The following is a 19,909-nucleotide window of genomic DNA, read 5'->3' on the forward strand; positions in this document are numbered from 1 at the left end:
TGAGAGAAGGCTTCCAGTGCAAGTAGTTTATTCTGGGATGCAGTGGACATGGATAGAGATGTGAAGAAGTGACACCAGGGAGGGAAGGCAGCCAGTAATTAGAATGTTTTAAAGCCAGTTGCCAGTAGGCACCTGGAACTTAATGCCCTGGAGAAACTCTGGGGGCTGGTATTGGATGTACTTCTCAGAGGTCTCCTCTTAGAGGGATGAGGGAGCTGGGGAATGTATACCCTGACTCCTGTCAGCCTTTTCTTGAGGGTTCCCACGGAAGGGATAAATTCTCGGCATTCAGACGCTGCCAATTGGAAGTGAACTGGAAGAGCTGATGTAGAGAGGGCATAGTGTGTGGCTGGAGCAGAGAGCATTTGCTGCAGACATCTATGAACGTGGGGAGGTGTGAAATTCCAAACTGTTTTTCTTAGACATTCAGCCAAACAGCAACGACTGCACCAACACGACTTTATTTTTTTTTTCTAATTTTAAGAACAAAGGATTAAGAAAACCCAGCTCCTAATTTCCAGATTAGCGATTAAGAGAAAACAAGTTGTTAAGGAACTATGCTGATATGAACAAAAACTTTATGTAGTGAAACTTCAATTAGCCAAAACCTTTGGGGCCCAAAATGTGTTGCCTAACCTACTTTCATACCAGGGAACCCTGTAGACCTGCACAGTCCTATATAGTAGCCACTAACGACATGGGGCTATTTGAATTTATTTAACAATTAACTTAAAAGTTAAACCTTGAGTTCCTCATTCACACTAGCCACATTTCAGGTGCTCAAGAGCCACAGGTGGCTAGAGGCCATCAGTTGGACAGACCCACGCGTGGAACATTCCCATTATCGTGCAAAACTCTATGAGGAAGGCTGTTCTTGGAACGCAGATGGAACTGTGTCCTCTTCTGTAGAGTGTGGGCTTTTTTTCTAACTAAATCACTTATGGGAACCAACATTTTTACAAATTGTGTCTTTCCCCCAAAACACAAAATCAGGTAGTTGAGGGAAGTTTATGTTTTTGTAGGTTCCTTTTTATCAAGACTTAGTTGAACCAAGACCAAAAAGAAAATAAAAATTGAGAGAGAGAAAGTAAGTTTCATCAGACTGGGTCAAACTCTTAGAATTTGCTAGATCTCTGGAGGACCTTGCATACTCCCCAAATCCTGTATGTTCATTTTACAGACGAGAGAGCTGAGGCCTAAAGACAGGGAGCTCTTTGTGTGCCAGGAGTCACTCCCTTGCCCTACCCTGCCTCAGTCACTAGAGAGATAGCTTGTGAAAGCCAACTTAGGAGATCAGTAGAGAGCCCCATGGACCCCTTATACCCCAATCATAAAATGTTACAGATCACAAGGCTGATTTCCCTCAGCCAAAACTTCCCTACTGTGGCCTGACCACCCTATCATTGAATGTGCACATCTTAAAATGAATAAAAGGGAAAAACAGGAGCCTGGGACTTGATGCCTATCTTTCTTGAATATATCATACCTAGCCTTTGGGATTCTAATGGAAATCAATTATAGCACAGAGTACACATTCATTTTTTTTTGCCTAAGATGAAAATCTGCAGTCAAACAGAAACTGAGGATCTGGCTACAACGTTGCCATGACAACACCTGGCCTAGCATCACTCAGCAGGATGACTTAGTGTATTACCCTAGCTCCTCCTGGTATCCTGTTATACACTGGTTTGATTTTATTATTTCCTGTATGTTTAAGGCATTGCTATGCTCAATAGTACATTGCTTAAATGCTAAGATTGAATTTGGTAAAAGGGAGAAGCCAGAAAAAAATGTTTTATTCTTTCACAATGACTGAATTGAGAATAGAGTTGGGAATTAGTTGACTGGTATGATATACCTTGAAATACAAAGGTAAGAGTAAGGATAATAGATACTTTCGTGCCTGATCAGCTCCCCTTTATGGGTTCACTATTCCATCTCACAGCTCCTGTGAATTTTGGTTGATTGGGCATTTCACCTGCCCTTCTCCAGAGAATTGCCCTGGGACCGTGAGAGTTCCCTTGCCTGAAAGGTTTTGCGAAACCTCTGTAGCCCTCAGCTGATTGATCCAGGGTTACAAAAGCCCAGCCTCTTTTTGCCAAGGTGGAACGACTCTTGGGTGCCATTTGTACTGAAGAGCTCCCTGCAGGATCAGACTGAGGCTGGATTTCTACTAGAAACACACCCTACCTTGTTCCTCTGCCCTGCTCCACTTCTTTCATTCCCTTAGGGGTTTCTCCTGAGAGTCTGCCCTCAATCAATCACATGCACTTGAATCCCCTTCTCAGGCTCTGCTTGTAGGAAACCTGACCTAAGTTAAGACGTTCAACATTTCAATTGTCCAGTTAATTGCTTTGTAATGGGAACTTAAGATGTTTATATTCATCACATGTAAAGCTGCTTCAAAGTCTTTCGATGAGATTTCAATATGTCAATTCTATATTACCAGTTATTCTCTCTGATTTTTAGTATACATAGTGACTTAATTTTTTTTGTTTGTTTAGGTATTGAACTTATCCCTCAAGTAAGGATAGAAGACTTAAAGCAGATGAAGGTAAAATTGCTTGACTATTTTGCAAGCACTCTTATATTACACATATTGGTGACACCAATATATTTTTGTTTCTCACCAAGTGTAATCATTGTGATTACAAAAAAGAAAAACAACCTATTTTTGATTCTGTTTTTCTCCCAAAGGCTTACTTGAAGCATTTAAAGAAACAGCAGAAGGAGCTAAATTCTTTAAAGAAGAAACATGCAAAGGTACAGTGTTTTAAAGCTACTATTTTGTGTTATGTATGGATGAATCATTTGTAGCCAGAAACACTACTTTGAAGCTGATCAGACCACTTAACAGCAATAACTCATTCTAACTGGTTAACAATGAAATTAAAAAATAGAATCGGTTTGGGAGTGCTTGTCACCTGTTTGTAGTCTGCATTTCTAACAATTCTTTCAAATGCATAACAAAGCTTCATCCATTTAAAAATTGTTTCACTAGGCCGGGGACAGTGGCTCACGCCTGTAATCCCAGCACTTTGGGAGGCCAAGGCGGGTAGATCAGGAGGTCAGGAGTTTGAGACCAGCCTGACCAACATGGTAAAACCAATCTCTACTAAAAATACAAAAATTAGCTGGGTGTGGTGGTGTGCCCTTGTAATCCCAGCTACTCAGGAGGCTGAGGCAGGAGAATCACTTTAACCTGGGAGGCAGAGGTTGCAGTGAGCTGAGATCGTGCCATTGCATTCCAGCATGGGTGACAGAGTAAGACTCCATCTCAAAAAAAAAAAAAACTTATTTCACTAATAACATGATTATATAAAATATTGAAGACCAGCTCACAATTCTAGCCACTAGTTACCTAAATTGCCAGGTCACTGTCACATAGTTTGCCATACACAGTGGTGCATGGAGGGTGAGGCTAGCAATCTGTCAACCTCCCACTCATAGCACCTAGAGAGAGAACACTTGTCGCTTTTTCTCCCTTATGTAAACCTTGCCCAGTAGCCTACTTCTGAAATAGATTTATTTTTGCTTTTTACCCATAAGAAGTGGTCTTTTGACAGTGATTGTGAAAAATTATAAAAGCTAGTTGCAAATTGTAAGAGAACAGCAGGAGGTGGCCCCAGGAATTCTCCCGTGGGTTGAAAAACTTCATGGCACGCAAACATCATCACTTCCAGACTCCCTCACAGATAAAGAAGAAAAAGGTAGTACCTCCTTCCTTCCTAAGGACGTATAATAACCAGCTGCTGCTGGTAAGATAATGTCTGTCCTCTTTTATTAAGGGCAACGAGAGCAAGAGAAACTTAATTTATAATTTATTAATTTGAAAGAACTTCTGAGTTCTTTTAAACTAACCTTGCATTCCTATTTCTTTATTCTCTGACCCAAGCCTCAAACCAAGGCATGTCCTTCAGAACTTGGCTTGAGTGATGTACCTTTTAATCATTCCACATATTGAGATGCCGAGAACATTGTCTGGAACCCTGTCATTTCTTTAAGAGTTTGTGCTCCTTTGAGAAGTTAGGCCTAATCTTATCCTAGTAATGTTTCCTGTATTACGGAACTGTTGGGCTCAATGGATTTGCTGATACAGTCACTTCACTTCAAAGACTGTTTCTAAGTTTCATGAATAATTCCATTCAGTGAAATTCCTTACATTGCTCAATGGGGTTATTGGAGACAGAACAATTTAAAGTAGGGACTTCAATGTTGTTCGTTATTGACAACAGGCTGAACTATGGAAAGCCAACAGAAAAAGAGTAAGAATGAGAAATAAGAGAGAAAGCACCTTAAATGACTTTAATTATTCGGAATAGAGTGGGTGCCCGTATGCTGCAGCACTATCTAACAGATTTTTCTTGCATTTAAATTGGATCTCTTTTATTGAGCAGACACCTCAGTGGCCTTTGGGCTGGTTGGAAACATAAAGATTTTGGCTTCATTTAATATTTTCTTGAGGCCTGGCCAGAAAATATGCTGTGGCGTGTGGTAATAATAGCAGCAATAATAGCAGCTAGAATTCCTGCATGCTCAGTAATTGTCAGGTGCTGTGCTCAGCACCTTATATGCATTGTCTCATTTAACACTCTACCCTGTAAGGTAAATTCTATGTGAGTCTCTATTTACATGTGAAGGAATTAGGAATTCGTGAAGTTATCTGATGTCCCAGAGTTAGGAAGCAGCATAGCTGATATTTGAACCAAAATCAAGAGTCCAGAATCCGTAGTCTTGCACCATACTCCTGTGTAGGATATGGGATGCTTCACTAAGTGGACAAGTTCCCTCATTGGGTCAAATGCAGTGACAGCACATGGGACATTAGGGAAAATCACTATCAACTTTGGGCAGTGTTGATATACTGCTGATTATCAGGACTGTGATTAAGGAAGGATGCCCCTCAATTTTTAGAACTTAACCTACATCAGAGTTGTCCATTAACTCCCTGGAGCCATCATGCCCGGCCCAAGCTAACTTCTAAGATGAAGAATATAATGAATATTTACTTGCCTAATATATACCGATGCCAGCTCTGTTAACATATTGTCTTTAGGCCAGACATGGTGGCTCATGCATGTAATCCCAGCACTTTGGGAGGCCAAGGCAAGCAGATCTCAGCTGAAGTCAGGAATTTGAGACCAGCCTGGCCAACATGGCAAAACCCTGTCTCTAGTAAAAATACAAAAATTAGCCAGGCATGGTGGCAGGTGCCTGTAATCTCAGCTACTTGGGAGGCTGAGGCAGGAGAATCGCTTGAACCCAGAAGGCAGAAGTTGCAGTGAGCCGAGATTGTGCCACTGCACTCCAGCCTGGGTGACCAGAGCAAGACTCTGTCTCAAAAACAAAACAAAACAAAACAAAACAACAACAACAAAAACATGTCTTTAGAACCAAAAAATGAAAAACTGGTTAAGGAGAGGGGGACAATGTGGTGAATCTATTACCATTGGACATACTTCATGCCTGATCTCCATATGACGTGTTTATCCTAACACTGATTTTTCTGTCAGTCAACACTTTTAAAGTGGCAATACTAGCTTGTACATAATGATACTTGCTTAAGCACATATTCTTAGGTATTCTCATAACAGTTATGTAAAGGAGTACTATAATTATATGAGTTTTGTATCGGTTAGCTTTTGCAGGGTAACAAACCACCCTAAAATGTAATGACTTAAAACAGTGACCATTTATTTGGCTCACAATTTTGTGCATTAGTATTTGGAGCTGGGTTTAGCTGGTTGGTTCTTCTGGTCTCAGCTGTATTCACTCATGAATCTGCTGTTACTACCAGTTTGGGACTGGCTGATTTAGGAAAGCCTCTGTTAAACCGCTTCCTCTCTGCTTTATGTGGTCTCCTGTCTTCCAGCAGGCTAGTCCAGGCTTGTTCACATGGCTGGGGTCCTGAGAGACCAAGCAGATCACCATGGTTTCTTGTGGCCCCAGCTCAGAACTGACACATCATCACTTCCACCTCATTTTTTGGCCAAAGTAGGTCTTAAGTCTGGCCTTATGAGGTCTCTACCTTTTGACAGGTGACAAAGTTACATCAGAAGTGGGAGTGGATGCAGAAAGGGAAATAATTGTGGCCATTTTTATAGCCTACCAGCCATTCAACAGATTAGCTTATTAATACTTAAAAAAACACAACTTCATTAAATCACCTAGTTTTTAAGTGGTGGAATCAGGATTTGAACCAAATTCAGCCTGGCTTGAGAACTGAGACTTGTAAGCACTATACTCAGCTGCCTCTGATGTTTCCCACACTAATTTTTCTTCTCTCCACACATCTTTTTCTTTGTGGTCTCAGTAACAGGTTTTTAAGAGCAATCATGAACCTATCAGGGCACAAATATCTTGGGTTCCTTCAGGACTGGTTTTTCAACATAAGGTCATTGGGCCAAGAGCTGGAGGCTTTACAAACTATGTATTCTTGTGCCTATCTGACACTTAGCTATCATCCCTAAGAAAAGAGTATTGGAAATACAGAAATACATTTTAAATAAACTCCTCTCCTCTGCATGCTAAATTTTGAGGACTGTTTTTTTAAGAACATTATGTAGCACTTTTTACTATCTCTTGACCCCTTAGTAGAAACCCCACTAATTGCCTGCAAAGACACTTATCAAGCCTCCTTAGAGAGACAGAGGTTTTATCCTGTTGCCACATAATAGTGAGAATTAATTCCCACATGCTTTCTGTGAAAGGACATCTACAGCTCTTTTATAATAGCTTTCAGCCACCCAACATGGAGCTAAGGCTTACCACCCCAAAGCCTTATGTCATAAAATGACCTGCTGATGAAGAAATATGGCCTGGGCTGCACTCTCCCTACTACTGTGCCCCTGGCCCAAACAGCACTTGGTAGCTGAGAACAGGGACTATTATTTAGTCTATATCCAGCAACTGTAGGGAGATCTCAGCTCTTACGTATCAGCCTAGATCAAGCTTGTCCAACCTGCATGCAGCTCTCAGGCCACATGCAGCTTAGGATGGCTTTGAATGCAGCCCAACACAAATTTGTAAACTTTCTTAAAACATGAGATTTATGCACGGACTTTTTTTGTTTGTTTTGTTGTTGTTGTTGTTGTTTCTCATTGGCTATCATTAGTGTCAGTGTTTTATGTGTGGCCCAAGACAATTCTTTTTCCAATGTGGCCCAAGGAAGCCAAAAGATTGGCCACTCCTGGCCTAGATAAATAATGCTACTTTTTAGACTTAAAGAGAAGCAGAGAATCTGTGAACTAAATCTCAGCAGTTTAAGAAATAAATGTAGGGCCCCAAGGACAGCTTATTTCCAAACTTGCAGGTTAGTTACCAGATAGAAAAGGAACAGTGGTGTGAGTGTGAGGTTCTGCCATTTGCAAATAGGTGTGCGATTTGCTGTTAGGATATTGAGAAGAAAAGATGGGGGTAATGACCATTTGCACCCCAAATGGATATAAAAATGCTCATTAAAATGCCTATTTTTGGAAAATGGCAATGGTCAACTGCCTTTGACCCTCTGAATGTACTGGCAATCAAACTTCTACTTGTCTCATACTTTCTAGAACCACTTCAATTCGAAATGGAAACTAGGGTAATGGTTTTTCAAGTGTCTATTATATGAGACACGGAAAAAGGAGAATTAATTAACAATAATCCTACCCCAGCACATGACTGGGATCCAGAGCTGCAGTTACTTTCATTAAGAGACAGGCATGCTTTTCAATTGTCCAATGAGGTCAATTCCTTAGAGCCAAAAATGTAAAACCCAAAGTTGGATACATATCTCCAGTAACATGTTAGAAGGGGAATTACAATTCAAATGCCTATGGGGACCAAGCAGGAAGTAGCTGAGGGAAGTTGGGCAGGTGTTGACTCCACAAAAGTTGGGAGCACTCATCTCTATCCACAGGCCAAGTCAGACTGAGCTACCACCATTGGTGCCTGGAGAGTAGATGGGTCAGTCGTGTCCTCTTAAAGGAGAGTCAAAAAATCAGAAAGCTTATCTGAATTTCCTGATCTTTTACTATCGGCCTCTAATTCAACCTCTTTTTGAAACTGCATAGGAAAAAACAAAAAAAAACCCCAAAACTAAAAACTATATCTGCAGGCAGGATACATTCCTTAGGCCACCAGTTTGCAGTATCAACATTAAATGAGTCAAATGAAATGCCTGAGAAGCCTACCAAACTCTGGCATTTTCAGTAAAGCTCCTGATGGAAAATTTTCTGTTTGCTATGCAAGCAATTTAGCTGACAGCACCAAGACTGTTGTTAAACTCATCAATTTTAATTCATGGTCAGACCTTAGAACCAGACCTATAACTTAGTTTTGCAGTGGAAAGGGGCAGAGACACAGCAGTTGCCCTCAGAGTCCACCTATTGGTAATCTCAGAGTTACATGCTGAACAAACATGATTTACTCCAATTTTTCGGCACTCTCTGTGGTGCGATCATTCACGCCCATAGTCACATCAGTCACAAGAATGAATCGCAGCAGCAGTTTTCCCCAAAAGAAGCTGAATTTACTCTTTTAACTTGGATAAGAAACATACACAAATTCTTCTGAATGCTATACATGTTTTTCCCCAAAATGTCCCAGGTAAGGTTTACTTTAAGTCAACACATTTACTTTTGGTACTCTTGGCTTGAATGAATGAGAAATGTATGTCTCTTCCATAGTGTTTCATGATTTAACTAAGGAACAAAAGAATAAAATCAATAATGGACATTTGTTTTTAAGCTAAGATGGACTTAGAGATCATTTCATGCCTCCTTCATTTTACAGCACAAGAAGCTGAGACTTGACCAGAGTCACATGGAAATCAGTAATTAGGATCCCCATTTCTTTCTGAAAGGACAAGTGGTGTCTGGGAATCAAGTTATCCCAAAACACTTTGGCAATCACTGCCTACTGCACAGGGATGGAGTTTTGAGTAAAAAGAGAAACAGAGACAAATTTTCAGGACCAGCTTTCCTGTTACTGACGTTAATTATAATCACTTTAATTCAATATGCTTTCAGTTTTTCAAATTATTTCTGCATACGTTGAGTAACCTTGCATCTCATAAGCAACTCATGAATTCAGTTAGGCAAAGGTACCTAACTCAGTTTTCTTTTCTTTTCTTTCTTTCTTTTTTTTTTTTTTTTTTTTGAGATGGAGTCTTGCTCTGTCTTGCAGTGGCATGGTCTCGACTCACTGCAACCTGTGCCTCCCGGGTTCAAGCAATTCTCGTCCCTCAGCCTCCAGAGTAGCTGGGATTACAGGAGTGCACCACCACACCCGGCTAATTTTTGTATTTTTAGTAGAGATGGGTTTTCGCCATGTTGGCCAGGCTAGTCTCGAACTCCTGACCTCAGGTGACCTACCCGCCTCAGCCTCCCAAAGTGCTGGGATTACAGGCATGGGCTACTGTGCCCAACCCTAACTCAGTTTTCTAATAAAGACATTGAGGCCTGGGAAGATTTACATATGTTACACAAGGGCAGTTGGTTAATTATTGGCTGAGCTGGGACCAGAATCTAAGTCCTCTTGCTATTTTCCTATGCTGACTTTTTATTCATGCAATAAATACTTATTGAGCATCTACTTTGTACCGGGCTTTGTGCCATGTACTGGTAAAGAGAAAAGATCTGCCCTGCTCTTGTAGAGCATATTACATAGAGTTGATCCAGCATAAACAACTTTGTGGTACAAAGAGCCCCATTCCTTATATCTAATTGGATTAATAAGGTTCGCCAAAATATTTTCTTAGGAAAAAATCTGTGTCAATTTACATCCAAGCCTCAAAGTCTCTACTTGTCCTGTTCTGCACTAAAATATTTAAAGAAATAGTCTTCACCCTCCTTTCAATGATATTTGCAAGATAATATAGGACTGTGGCACTTCTGATATATTTTGAGACTTGCAGAAAGCTCCTTATTTGTTTAATTTTTTCCCCAGGAAAAATTAACACGTGTGTTAGCCAACCACAATGACTTCTAAATCTTAGAAAGAAGACTAGGAGGAGGGCATTTTAGTAGGTACCAAAGTATTACAAGAGTAGTTAAATACATTCAGGGATACATCAACATGTTCCTCTATTCCTGGGGCAGTAGATCAAGCATGGAGGAAAGATTTATTGATTTAATTAGTCTGATTGATATCCCTATCTCAAGTCACTCTCTGTATGTTATCATGGGTATTGAATAGTATAGATAGGTTTGTATGTCACTGTGTTTTGAATAAGCTGTAACATACATTTGATACATTAGATTTACTTTTAATCCTAACAACCCTATGAAGTAAATGTCACTATCCCAATTATAAAGATGAGCATACTCTGGAAAGGTAAGTGACTCACCCCAGCACTGAAGAACTCATGTCCTTAACCCAGTGCCACATTGCAGAAGCTCTGGAGGAAATGTGTTTATAGCACAAAGGTGCACACACATTGATAATATGGCTAGATTTAGGGGGCATTCCAATTACAAATTAAGCCCAGATCCACAGCAAGCCCACCTAGCCTTTGTCCCCACCGTTAGTTCCTATGTTGGGAATCTTCCTATCCAGTATCACCCTTCTCCACTCCTTCTCCTAAAGACAAGAATGCTGAGGCCTTGTGCATGAATGCACTTCTAAAGAATTTATATATAAGTGAATTGTAGATCAAGTCCTGTGTTAATTCACTTAGCTAGGAAATTAAGGAAGTCTTAGTAAAGACTTAAAAATTCCTTCCCCATTTATGTTTTATGAAACCTTTAAAAGAAGTTCATGGATTAGATTTGCATAAAGTCAAGCCTACCTTAGAAAGGAAATAAATTTGCTTTTAAATTAAGGCACTCATTTTTTTCAGTAAGTGAAAGGAAATATGACTGTGAGAGGGGTTATATAACCTGAACAACATGTACACCCATTCCAGTCATGAATAGCATCCCATTTCTCTGGTTCTCAAGAGTAATATTAGGCTATAACATCAAGTATCATTTAGAGTTGGAACTTTCTGATTGTACTGATTTCCTCTGGGCTTGGGAGGCTGAGCAGCTAAAGAAATCTGATTTCATGTAAGTCATTGGCTGTAGCTAAATGCCTTTTTCATTGTCCAGGAAGAAATAATGTTTATATTGAAATACCTACTTTCCAAAGCATCGCAGCCCCAATTTCAATGGTTACGTGACGCAGATGGGAAAATATTTTAAATATCTGTAAAACAGAAGGCCATAGCTCCTGAATACTTTATCCTCATCAACTGCTTCTAGTTAAGTAAGCCAGTGAAAATATTAAGTGATGTAGGTTCAAATTCAGCTGATGGTGACAAACACAGTGATGACTCTCGTTATATAATGATGGCATTCAAGAGCTCCAAAATATGCAGGTGTTTAGAAACCATGTCACATGATGAATAGTTACATTTAGCATATACAAGAGAAGAAATATGGTGGCTGAACTTGCATGTTTGAGGACCAATGTGTGGAAGGGGCAGTAGGCTAATTACATGTCTCCAACAGCAGAACAAAGATGAATGGGTAGAAATACTACAGAGATGTGTATGTGTAGAAGAAAGGACTTCAGGATGATTGGCACTACTCACTGCTGAGCAGGAGTGCGTTTGAACTGGGCATGTTCACTGGACTGAGGCTAGAGACTCCCATGTTGGGAATGCCCTTGGACAAAAAACTGGTGTTGAATGGGAGATCTGGAGTCTGCACCATTCTCAGATTTGGTTACTCCTTGACTTTCTAAATGAAGACTCTAGGGAAGCTGGTGAAAGTTATGCCAGCCCTATATGGTGTGAGCCATGCTAAGAGTCCAGTTCATAACTGCAAATCCTTCTTGTTCAGGAACACAGTACCATGCAGAAGTTACACTGCACGCAAGTTGACAAAATTGTGGCACAGTATGACAAAGAGAAGTCGACTCATGAGAAAATCCTAGAGAAGGCAATGAAGAAGAAGGGGTAATACTGTTTATTTCCTTCTGAAGACTTTCTCTATGTTTATATTTTGTCTTTTCCCACAGTTTTGCTGCTGTTTAGGTCAAGGAAGAACCTAGTGTTGACTTGATTTTCATCATTAAAAATTATTCCTGGAAAGTAAGAAACTCATTCCTTTTGAATGCTCTAACATCATAACAGGTCAATGAGTGGATGTACCTTCTGATTTGGGAAAGGTTCTCAGCAGAGATTCTGAAATCTTTTAATTCATCATAATTAGTTCTAATATGAGAAAGAAATCTTGGCCTCAAATAATTGAAAAAATACCTCTTTACTCTGAGAATTGATTGTCCTTTTTGATTTTGAACTAATTTTAAATTTACAGAAAAGTTTCCAAAATACTACAGAGAGTTCCCTTATACCCTTAACTCACTTTCCCTAAATGTTAACATCTCACATAATCATAGTACAGTTGTCAAACCAGGAAATTGACAGTGGTGCAATACCATTAACCAAGCCACAGTGATTTTTCACATTTTACCAGTTTTTCCACAAGTGCTTGTTTTCCACTCTGGGATCGCCTCCAAAATTGCACATAGCATTTAGTTGTCATCTCAGTATGTGATAATTCCTCAATCTCTCCCTGTCTTTTGTGACTTTCACTTTTGAAGAGAGCTGGTCAGTTGTTTTGTAGAATGTCTCTCCTTTTGGATTTGTCTGATATTTTCTCATGATGAGAGTGAGGTTATGCATTTGTGGCAAGCACATCATGGAAATGATGCTGCTTCCTTCTCAGTCCATGATTTTGGGGGGATGGGGGTGTGACATTGATATGTCCCATTATTGGTGATGTTAACCTGGATGACTTGGTTAAGGTGGTATCTGACAGGTTTCTGCACTGTCAGGTTACTTTTTTCCCTTTATAAATACTTTGGGGAAAATTCCGTGAGACCACGCATACATTCTATTTATCTGATAAATTATTTTTCCTGCCTTTGACCTTCTCCATGGATTCCCTCTGGTTTTTATCTCTTTCATTCAGTCCCTGCTGATGTCTTCTAGTTTTCCACAACCTTTGGCACAAGAGAAAAGGAGAATGGGATTTCTTTTTCCTACTTAGCTTTTTGGCATTTGGTTTTTGTTTTTTATTTTTGTTTTAACAGTCGCTCAAGATATACCTAGAAACAGAACAGATTATGTTGGTTATAATTTTCTTGGACATTGGTTCATATTGCTGAAATTTCAGATCCCAAGATCTAAGTTCATGACATGAAACCAGTGTAATTTGCTTGAGGAGTAAATGGTGGGTAATTAAAATGCCTGCCCTGGTCTCAGGCCTCACTATTTGAGAGGCACCTTCATTGTTATTAATGTTGTATTTTTCAGAAAAATACAAATCAGGCAGTGATTATTGAGCATCTGTTATTATGTATCATCTGCCTTTTGTTTTTCCCGTAGGTTTCACTGTGTATCATTGAGGCAGAAATGTGCCTGTTGGTTAGAAAACATTTTGGTCTATATTTTAAGTGAGTAAGTGAGTCACCCACCTCAGAGCTCATGTGGCAATATTGGTAGTGATTACAGTAAGTTCTGAGGACCTGTGATTCCTCTGGATTCTAACCACATCAGCTTTGGCCTATTTCTTTTTTGTAAATTAATTTCTCATATTTAATGACATTGTAGGCTATAATATTGAAACTGATGGTAGACGTAGACTCTAATACCAAGGAGCAAATTGTTGACAACTTTATAGTACTCTCCAAGAATAAGGTTATTTGTATTTACAAGATACCTTTTCAAAAAATGTTTCATGCATTTTTGTGGATCGGTGTATTTAGAAACACAGTTTTGGCTTTAACCAAACCAAAAATCTTTATTAAGGAGATTTCAGACCCAAGCACCATAGAGTAAATTTCTTTGCTAAAAGTAATATTACAATTTTCTGATTCAATCAGTCATGGGTGCTACCTTTAGAAATTAAAAAAATGGATAAAATATATCTTTACCTCATGATTGTTTTTACTCTCAAAGATAACGTGGGATCAAAATGTAATTTATTATAAACTTGGTAGTTATTAGAAGTGTTCCTGGTATAACACTTAACACCCAAAACAGGCTATTGAGTGCTCTTGGAGGTCTCTCAACAAATAAAGCCCTGTTTTATCCTAAATGTAGGTGAGACTGGAAAAGTCTAATCTGTAGATTTCTTCCTGAGCCTGTGCTGTCAAACGCAGCACTCCTACCAGGCTCTCCACACAGAGCATTTCCAAGTACTCTAAACAGTAGAATCTTAGCAATACCTTAAAAGTTACTTCAAAATCAGACATCAGATATTTTCTTCTGGAAAGCCGTATCTGAGGAGAGTTTCTCATCATTAATATTGACCATGGTATCAAGACTGCCTGGACTTACTCTTGCTATGTCGCCCAGGCTGAAGTGCAGTAGCACAATCTTGGCTCAATGCAACCTCCGCCTCCCAGGCTCAAGCAATTGTCCTGCCTCTGCTTCCTGAGTAGCTGAGACTACAGGCACATGCTGCAATGCCAGCTAATTTGTTGTATTTTTAATAGAAACGGGGTTTCACCATGTTGGCCAGGCTGGTCTCGAACTCCTGACCTCAACTGATCTGCCTACCTTGGCCTCCCAAAGTGCTGGGATTACAAGTGTGAGCCACTGCACCCAGCCTCCCTGGACTTTTAACTGCAACTGAGTTGCTAAAAAGTTAGTGAAAGGGGAAACTGTGACAGTCCTTGGAGCTTTCTCATGCAGGATCTATTTTTGAAACAAATGAAAGGTCTCCCCTTACTCTTACCTACTCAGCTGAAAGGAACGATTGACCTGGGAAAGGGAAGCTTTATTCAAGTGCTTCCAGCTTTGGCTAATGACTGCCTCTCATATGCTTTCCACTCAAGGATCTTTAAGGTGATGGCAAAAAGATGAATGGGAGAACAAGGAAAGACAAGCTAAAGTTGGGAAAATTCTAAATTACAGAAATTATTTTGCATAGCCCGAATAAAAAGAAGGTTGATGCACTAAAAAGGGGAAAATAAAATCTTGATTTTTAAATAAATATTACGAGTGCATGCCCTTATGCCCTCAGATGAGACTGTTGAATAAAACCTCTCATTGCATTTACTGTGAAAGATTTGTCTAGAATTAAGTCACGAGAATGTTTCGGCAGTGCTGCAAACTGACTGAATAACAGAAGAGAGAAGAAACTTGCTCAGTGCCAGCCATTGAGAAGTGCTAGATTTGATGCGAGACCTCACATTTTTAGAGTAATGCTTCTGTCAGAGGAACTTGGAATTATATTATAATGAAGCATTCTGACTTGAGCTATAATAACCTAGGGTATACATGCTGAAGACGAAGCTCAGGGCCTGTTCTTGTTTCAGCAGCGATGTGGATATTCCAAAAGGAAGACATAATCACTGAAATAAGCAGTAATAGTTGCTGGGCACTCGCCTAGCATATATTTCCTACTCACAATAGAATAAGAAGCAAAAATTGCCCTGTGGTGCCAAGGATTGCTATTTTCTCCTTCACTGGCATATTTAAAAGACAAAAATCTGGCTTTATAACGAAATGGAAGAAGGAAAAATTCACTTCAAGTCTGAGGACCTATTTTCCAGTTTTCATCCCAAATAATATTTTATTGAATAAGTGAAAAATAGCTTGAAGAAAAACAGGAACCAAAATGGAAACTGACAACAGCCCCTTAACAATGAAATAATTGTTAGGTTTGAAGTGCCTCTTTGTGTAGTGGTTGAATTGAGTAATCATGAAACATAATATTTTGTAAGGTGTGAATCTATTACTAGAAAGGCCAGTGTTGCCCAATGAGCCATGACATCTCATATTTGATGAATATATTATCTTCATCAGAAAGCTTTGTAGCAAAGACCCATGGGAATGGGAAAATATCTAATTTCTAGCATGCATTTGCAACTTTCCATTTTCAGGGGAAGTAATTGTCTCGAAATGAAAAAAGAAACAGAAATCAAAATTCAGACGCTGACATCAGATCACAAATCTAAGGTAAGAAAATGCCCATTTTTACAGCAGTGACTTGCAGAAGGCACTTTGTAATTTTTTAGAAGGAGTACCTAGTGTAAATCAGAAATAACAGTAGCCTAGAACTGGTCTGGTAGCCTGCAGCTGATCTGGGATGTCAGGGGAGCCCAGGGTTCAAGTTTGCCTCAGACTCACTGGCTTTAAGAACAGCCATTTCATGGAACATCTTCTTTTGTCTTGTCTGTTGAACTATGCTAACAATATTTATGTTGCCTGCCTCAGAGGCATCAAGTAAAACAATAAATGAGGATACTAAAAGGAAATATTAAATAAAATACAGAATATACTTCCCTATAGAAATAACATTAAACATAGGACAGAAAACCACCCAAATTGGGAGGTGATACTTACTCCATCCTAACTTTATATGGAAATTTGGGATGAGAAAAAATTAAGAGCTGATATTCTAAAAGAGAAGCCTAATTACTCACATTTTCTTAAAGACAGGAGAAAATAGGAGCTTGAGAGACTTTAATCAACTTTGTGGGCATTTGGAGAACTAAGTGTTAAGTCCCAGTTAAGAACAAAAACAATTCTTCCAGCAATAATAGTTTTTAAATGAAAAGGAATAAAAGAAAAAAAAAAACCAGCAACAACTGTTAAAGAAAGCTCCCAAAAATAGCTGTGGTCAAACCAGCCAGCCTCATCTATCTATATGTGGCTGTGTCATCTGGCCCAATGGCCCTGCTGCATGCATGGAGCAGCCAAGCTGTTCAAGATGTTCTCCGTGGTAGCTGTATATTTTGTAGGGCATGAACTCTATAGAGGCAGTAAGCCATTTGTCTTTAAGAGTTATTCCCCACTCTGTCTTCTTAACTGGAATGTTTGAAAATTAGTAGTTGTGCAAACTGTCATGATTCTTAGATGCTTGGCATCAATAAGAAAAGCCTTGGCCATAGGATCAGTTTGCTTTTGCTATATAATGAACTGTGTCAAAGAACAGCACATTAAAACAACTACTACAGTTTATTAGGTCACAGTTCAGTGGGTCAGAAATGTGGGCTGTACTTCTGCTGATTTTGGCTGGAGACACTTGTGTATCTACTGTCAGCAGGGGGTGTATGGCCTTACTTATGTATCTGGTAGTTGGCTGGCTGTTGGTTGTTTTCCTACATGACCTATCAACCTCCAGCAGGCTAGCACAGGCTCAGTCAGAGGGTAGCCACAGGGATCCAAGCATAGCAGAAGGGCAAGTACTTTCCAGCCTCTGCTTGCATCACATTTGCTACTATCTCATTGGCTAACAGGTCACCCAACTTCAAGGAGCTGGAGAAATAGACTCCAACTCTTGACAAGAGGTGCTGCAAAACCCCACTGCAAAGAGCTTGGATATTGGGTGGGGAGGACTTTCTACCCTAGTGTCTATCAGGGTTGACACAGGAAGTCATGATCCAGAAATAAAAGAACACACAGCTCTCTATTCACACATGTGGCCTCGTGGACATGAAGCTGGAGAAACATAAGGTGATAAAGAGAATCCTGATGGAACTGGTAAAAGAGCCCAAGGTCCACACAAACCAGAGTGTTGGCTGGGTGTGGTGGCTCACGCCTGTAATCCCAGCACTCTGGGAGGCTGAGGCAGGTGGATCACCTGAGATCGGGAGTTCGAGACCAGCCTGGCCAACATGGTGAAACCCTGTCTCTAGTAAAAATACAAAAATTAGCTGGGCGTGGTGGCACGCACCTGTAATCCCAGCTACTTGGGAAGCTGAGGCAGGAGAATCGCTTGAACCCAGGAGGTGGAAGTTGCAGTGAGCCAAGATCATGCCACTGCACTCCAGCCTGGGCAACAGAGGCAGACTCTGTCTAAAAAAACAAAACAAACAAACAAAAAACAAAATAGAGTGTTGCTAAGTGAGGCAGTAAAATAAGGGTTCACAGTTAACTATTCAGAGCCAAAACAATTGATTTATTTTAATAAGCAATAACTTCCTGCTTCCCATTGATTAATACATATTATTTTTTGGTGGTTATAGGTGTCTCATGATTCACCAAGTAAGTTGGTGGGAGGAATCTGAAATACCTGAATAATGTTGTGCTTTTGGGTTCATACCTGACCTATGAGGATTACAATGGCACCGTCCCCTTTTTTCTGAACAGGTCAAAGAGATTGTAGCACAGCACACGAAGGAATGGTCAGAAATGATCAATACCCACAGTGCTGAGGAGCAAGAAATCCGAGACCTGCACCTCAGCCAGCAGTGTGAGCTGCTGAAAAAGCTACTCATCAATGCCCACGAGCAGCAAACCCAGCAGCTGAAACTGTCCCATGACAGGTGGGGGAATTGCCATGTCCAGAGTAAACATCTAATATTTAAAAACAAAAGCTGATTTTGTGTGTATAAGAGAGCCAAGGTAGTAAGTGAAATCAATTTGACATACAACATGTAGCTCTTTTGTGTATCTCATCATATGGCTGATTATGAGCAAGATGAGCTATAGAAATGGCCCCCAGGGGCCAGGTGCAGTGGCTCACACCTGTAATCCCAGTGCTTTGGGAGGCCAAGGCAGGAGGATTACTTGAGCCCAGGAGTTCAAGACATAGCAAGACCCCATCTCTATTTTAAAAAAAGAAAAAAGAAGAAAGAAATGGTCCCTGCCATCAGAGGGCTTACAGGTGTTGACAAGATAATACACCCATATGAAAAGTTAAGTCAGATAACAAAGTAGCATATGACACATATTTTAAAATGTCATGGGCACTAAAGGCATCCAGGTCAGAGGAGCTCTACCTTTTCAGAGTGGTCATGGAGACTTTTCAAAATGGTAGGGCTGGAACTGGCCTTTGGAGAATGATCTGGAGTCTCTTAGGAAGAAAAGACACACAGAGAGTTAAAGACCAATCAGTTGAGCTCCTAGAGTGACCAGGTTCTGATCATTTAATGGCTACCTGCGGAGAGAGTCTCCATTTCCCTTCCTTACAGTGTTAGGACTTCTGTGAATTTTGGAAAGATAGGCCTGATTAAGAAACAGCAAAGTATCGGTTTATTTTGGCCTGTGCCCACTTCAGCAAAGTGAATATTGCATTGGAAATACTGCAAGCCATGAGCTGGACTTATCCCTGAGCAGAAGAAGGCTGGTGTTTGTTACATCTTTTTATCATAGCTCGGTTGCAGCTTGCTTGGTTCTCACTCAGTGTCTACCGTATGCCACAGTTAAGGTCTATTGAGACACAACAGGAGTAGAAAATAGAAGCATTATACAAATAAATCAAACAAAAAAATGTTTTTAATGCCAGCTGCATAAATTATCTGGCTGCATGTCCAAATTCCCAACATTACTTTGGAGTGACAGATACTGCCACAAGAACAAAGTGTTTTTGCTGTGGTTTCCAATTCTCATTTGAGGCAACTAAATGAGGTCTCCCATGCTCCATTTTCTGTGGGATAATGTGCTGTACCCCCATGCATTTTAAAGCATTCTATTTAGTCCTATAGGATTAGAAGTTGTCTTTTCTTTTTTCCTTAGAAATGCTCTTGATTTACTATGCAGAAAGGTGTGTTCATCATTCTGCCTTTGATGATTGCTACAATGCCAGATTTTAGGTGCCTACCCTTATTCAAAGATACTTCACAGAATACAGCACGGCACTTGTCTAATCTTCTTTTACATTGTTGAATAAAGAAAAAAACATTAGCTCACAACAGTAGGCATTATCTGAAAGGAAAAAACAAAATATACTAATTCTTGAATTGCTTAGGAAGTCATTTGAAGAGATCATGACCTAGTTACTAAAATACTTTAAAAAATATATCCATGGGCTTCATTCCAAAATGGCAGAATAGGAACAGCTCCAGTCTGCAGCTCCCAGTGTGATCGATGCAGAAGATGAGTGATTTCTGCATTTCCAACTGAGGTACCTGGTTCATCTCATTAGGACTGGTTGGACAGTGGGTGCAGCCCAAGGAGGGTAAGCCAAAGCAGGGTGGGGTGGCG

The 19,909-nt window shown here is 40.0% G+C and overlaps 1 protein-coding gene across 13 annotated transcripts in view; it reads left to right on the forward strand.

Moving 5' to 3' along the window:
• PLCB4 (phospholipase C beta 4) overlaps window positions 1-19,909 on the forward strand; it is a 410,467-nt gene that overhangs the window by 371,508 nt on the left and 19,050 nt on the right. For all 13 annotated transcript variants that reach the window (XM_030821965.1, XM_030821969.1, XM_030821962.1 and 10 more), the window contains 5 exons: window positions 2,505-2,554; window positions 2,698-2,763; window positions 11,808-11,923; window positions 15,862-15,937; window positions 18,074-18,249. In XM_030821965.1, coding sequence (XP_030677825.1) covers window positions 2,505-2,554; window positions 2,698-2,763; window positions 11,808-11,923; window positions 15,862-15,937; window positions 18,074-18,249 — 484 coding nt within the window. The remainder of the gene's footprint in view (window positions 1-2,504; window positions 2,555-2,697; window positions 2,764-11,807; window positions 11,924-15,861; window positions 15,938-18,073; window positions 18,250-19,909) is intronic.

Source organism: Nomascus leucogenys, chromosome 11, assembly GCF_006542625.1.
Source record: "Nomascus leucogenys isolate Asia chromosome 11, Asia_NLE_v1, whole genome shotgun sequence".
Classification (NCBI taxonomy): domain Eukaryota; kingdom Metazoa; phylum Chordata; class Mammalia; order Primates; family Hylobatidae; genus Nomascus; species Nomascus leucogenys.